The sequence below is a fragment of the Blennius ocellaris genome (genome assembly GCF_963422515.1).
Source record: "Blennius ocellaris genome assembly, chromosome: 14".
In the NCBI taxonomy this organism is placed as follows: domain Eukaryota; kingdom Metazoa; phylum Chordata; class Actinopteri; order Blenniiformes; family Blenniidae; genus Blennius; species Blennius ocellaris.
In genome coordinates, this window is record NC_137663.1 from 21,924,826 (window position 1) to 21,927,911 (window position 3,086).

General features: G+C 39.1%; 1 protein-coding gene across 1 annotated transcript; it reads right to left on the reverse strand.

Moving 5' to 3' along the window:
• Positions 1-335: 335 nt before the first annotated feature.
• On the reverse strand, positions 336-3,036 carry vamp2 (vesicle-associated membrane protein 2; the record flags this gene model as incomplete). Its single annotated transcript, XM_080509035.1, has 5 exons — positions 336-461; positions 628-679; positions 1,018-1,176; positions 1,369-1,471; positions 3,029-3,036. 5 exons carry the CDS (start codon positions 3,034-3,036, stop codon positions 445-447), a joined length of 339 nt encoding a protein of 112 aa, XP_080365161.1. The 3' UTR covers positions 336-444.
• Between the last annotated feature and the right edge of the window lie 50 nt (positions 3,037-3,086).

Consider the following 3,086-nt stretch of genomic DNA (forward strand, 5'->3'; position numbering starts at 1 on the left):
CAAAACAGTATATATCAGAATAAAACTCTACAAAGAACTATATATATATCAGTTATGTAACAATTATCGCCAATCGTTGTTTCCTTTTCTTGTTGTTGCATCGTCACAAGTGTTTGGTTCTCGGTATGGCAGGTTAGAAAAGCCAAGAGTACCCAGAAAGGAGACAGGGCCACACACAGGACAAATAGTGACAGGGGTCCAGAGGCGAGGTGGTGGAAGTGGGGGAGCCATGGGGCCCTGAAGGGTGGAGGGGTGTTATATCGAGGCTAATCTGGGGGAGATATATATCTATATATACATATATATATTTATATATGTATACATATATAATAAATTAATCATCTGTGGTTAATTTCATCATCAATTTGAAGGGTTTGTTTTTTGTTTTTTTTTCTTCTCCGTCGCGAGGAGGTTGGGATCAGACTGGGGTAGGATCGACTCTTCTTAGGTGCTGAAGTACACTGTGGAGAGAAAGAAAAGCGGACCGATTTGTAATGTTGCGATCTAAAATAAATATATATTTTTTTTAAATAGCATAAACATTTTAATGTGTTTTGCGAATGAGTGTTTGCACTGTAATTATGTTCTCAAACGCAACAGCGCAAATCTCTTGGAAGCGGTTCTTACCGATAATGACGATGAGCACAATCACGCATATCACACCCAGGATAATCATCATCTGTAGGCAGACGGTTCATAAAAACAGTTGTTAGAATAGCAGCCTCCGCTTAGGAGACACAGACTAATAGTGAACAATCACAAAATGATGAAAATGACTTTTTTTTTTTTTTTTCCTTTTCTTTTTTCTGGACACAAGTTTTCATTTCTTACTTATTACAAATCTCTCTCATCTTTTGTTCTGCACGGCAGGACGTGTCCAACGTGCAATCTTATAATGACGTAACCAAGGTAATAAATAAATAAACCACTGAAGCCATCCGACAAAGCTCTAATTGAACACATAGTCCAGGAGGATTCATTTCTCTTTTCCTCTAAACAGGTAGCACACTCTCTCACCTTGGCATTCTTCCACCAGTATTTATTCTTCAGTTTCGCAGCGCTGGTCTCGAACTGAGAGGCTCCAGCCTGCAGGGCGTCAGCCCTGTCGTCCAGTTCTGACAGCTTCTGATCACGCTCCAGAACCTTGTCCACGTTTACACGCATGATATCCACCACCTGAGGAAACACACACACACACACACACACAGTTGCGTAGTGTAACCATCTTCCACACGGGAGGTTTGTGTGTGCGTCTGGGGTTGAACATAAAACGAACAAGGCTGCGAGATATGACATAACAGTGGTGAGGATTTTCAAGTAGATCCTAATTTCCAAGTGTCTGGGGTAAAATTCAAAGCGTTTTCTCACCTCGTCCACCTGTGCCTGTGTCTGCTGCAGACGGCGGTTGCTGGTGAGGTTAGGGGGTTGGTTCCCTCCATCTGCGGCAGGGGCTCCAGCAGCTGGGGCAGACCTGATGACACCAAAACAAGCGTATGTAGCGGGACACAAGGCATGCCTCTCAGGAAAATAAAACACTGTTGATACTGCTGCGGATCGGTAAAGAGAGAGAAAAAAAAAATGCAATGCAAGACAGATGCTTCCTTTTTCTTTTTATGAAAACCAGATTGCAGATCTCCTAAAAAGACGAAACTGAACATTTTATTCTAGTTCATTTTTATTGTGCTCATGCTGTTATGTGAACACATACACAAAGAAGGGGAAAAAAACCCCCACCTCCATTTAGTGCTTGTTTCTAATTTTGTCTAAATTCAGCTCATCTCAGTACAATGATTGAAGTTGCCAACTATAACAAAAAAAAAAAATGTCTTTACCTCTGAGCGACAGGCACAAAAGGAGAAAACACTCACATATGTGATGTATGTTATATGTGATGAATAGTGGAAAAAGTATTTCTGTTGCGAAAGGAATCGAATGGACTCTTTCGAAAGTCAAGTTGATTTGTCATGTCCTGTGCTTCTGTGGCCGACATCGGCCTCATCCTGTGGATGCACTCTGCACAGATAATGACTGCAGGGTGACATGCAGAATTCAAGTGAGAATGTCATTTACCACTGAAAACTGAAAGCAACATGAAAAAAAATGCTTTGTTTTTTTTTATATGAACATGTAGCACCACCCCTTGCTCTGTCAAAAACACAATCAAATCATATAGGAATGAGAACTTTGTTGTACTGCTTTTCTTGAATGCAGTGGTGCATATATGTAAAAGAAAGTTGAGGAATGAAGTGCAGACAAATCTAAATTATATAATCCCTATAAAAAAAGAAAAAAAAGAAACGGCACTCACTATCTTTCAAAATGCTTCTCACTCCCAAAACCAGCTGATAAATATTAGTCATACGATTGATTTTCAGCACACACAAAAAGAAAATCTGGAAATACATTTGAATTGTTTGGAAAAAGTCACATAAACATTTAGAAGAGCATCGCAGCAATGATGACTATGGAATTAAATTGAAACCTATTTCCAAAATGACTGAGACGACTTCCAAGGACAAGACCATTTCCAAGCTTTATTTAGACTGAGGAAGAGACTGCAATCTGTCCTTATTAAAGTGTTTACTTCATTAATCTTCCTTTTAAACTTGGAAGGGCCCTGTTTTGCTGTTGTCCATTCCAGCAATTTGTTTTTGTAGTAAATAAGTAGAATCAAGATCGTCTGTGTAAAATCTACCACAGCATTAAGGCAATGAAGCCAAAATAGGGTGGGATGCCTAAACAAAACCAGCAAAAGAAACATATTATTTAAGATAATTTAAACAATCTGCACGGTTGCATCAGCAGCAACCTAAAAACTGATTAAAAAAAATAAATTGATAAAAGAAGCTCAATATTAATTTAGTTTCATGAATTGCTATTTTTCCCCAGATTGATCCAATGTCACAAAGTGAAGGTGTAAACTTGAACTCCGTCATGACGCTGAGGCTGCAGCATCTTGTGACTAATATACTTTGGTTGTAACTAAGCTACTGTACGAGTGAGAGACAAAACTCTGTATAAAGGTCACCTTTGCATGCTCACACATTGCTAATCCTCTAACAACAACAAATCCTTTGGAATAGTTG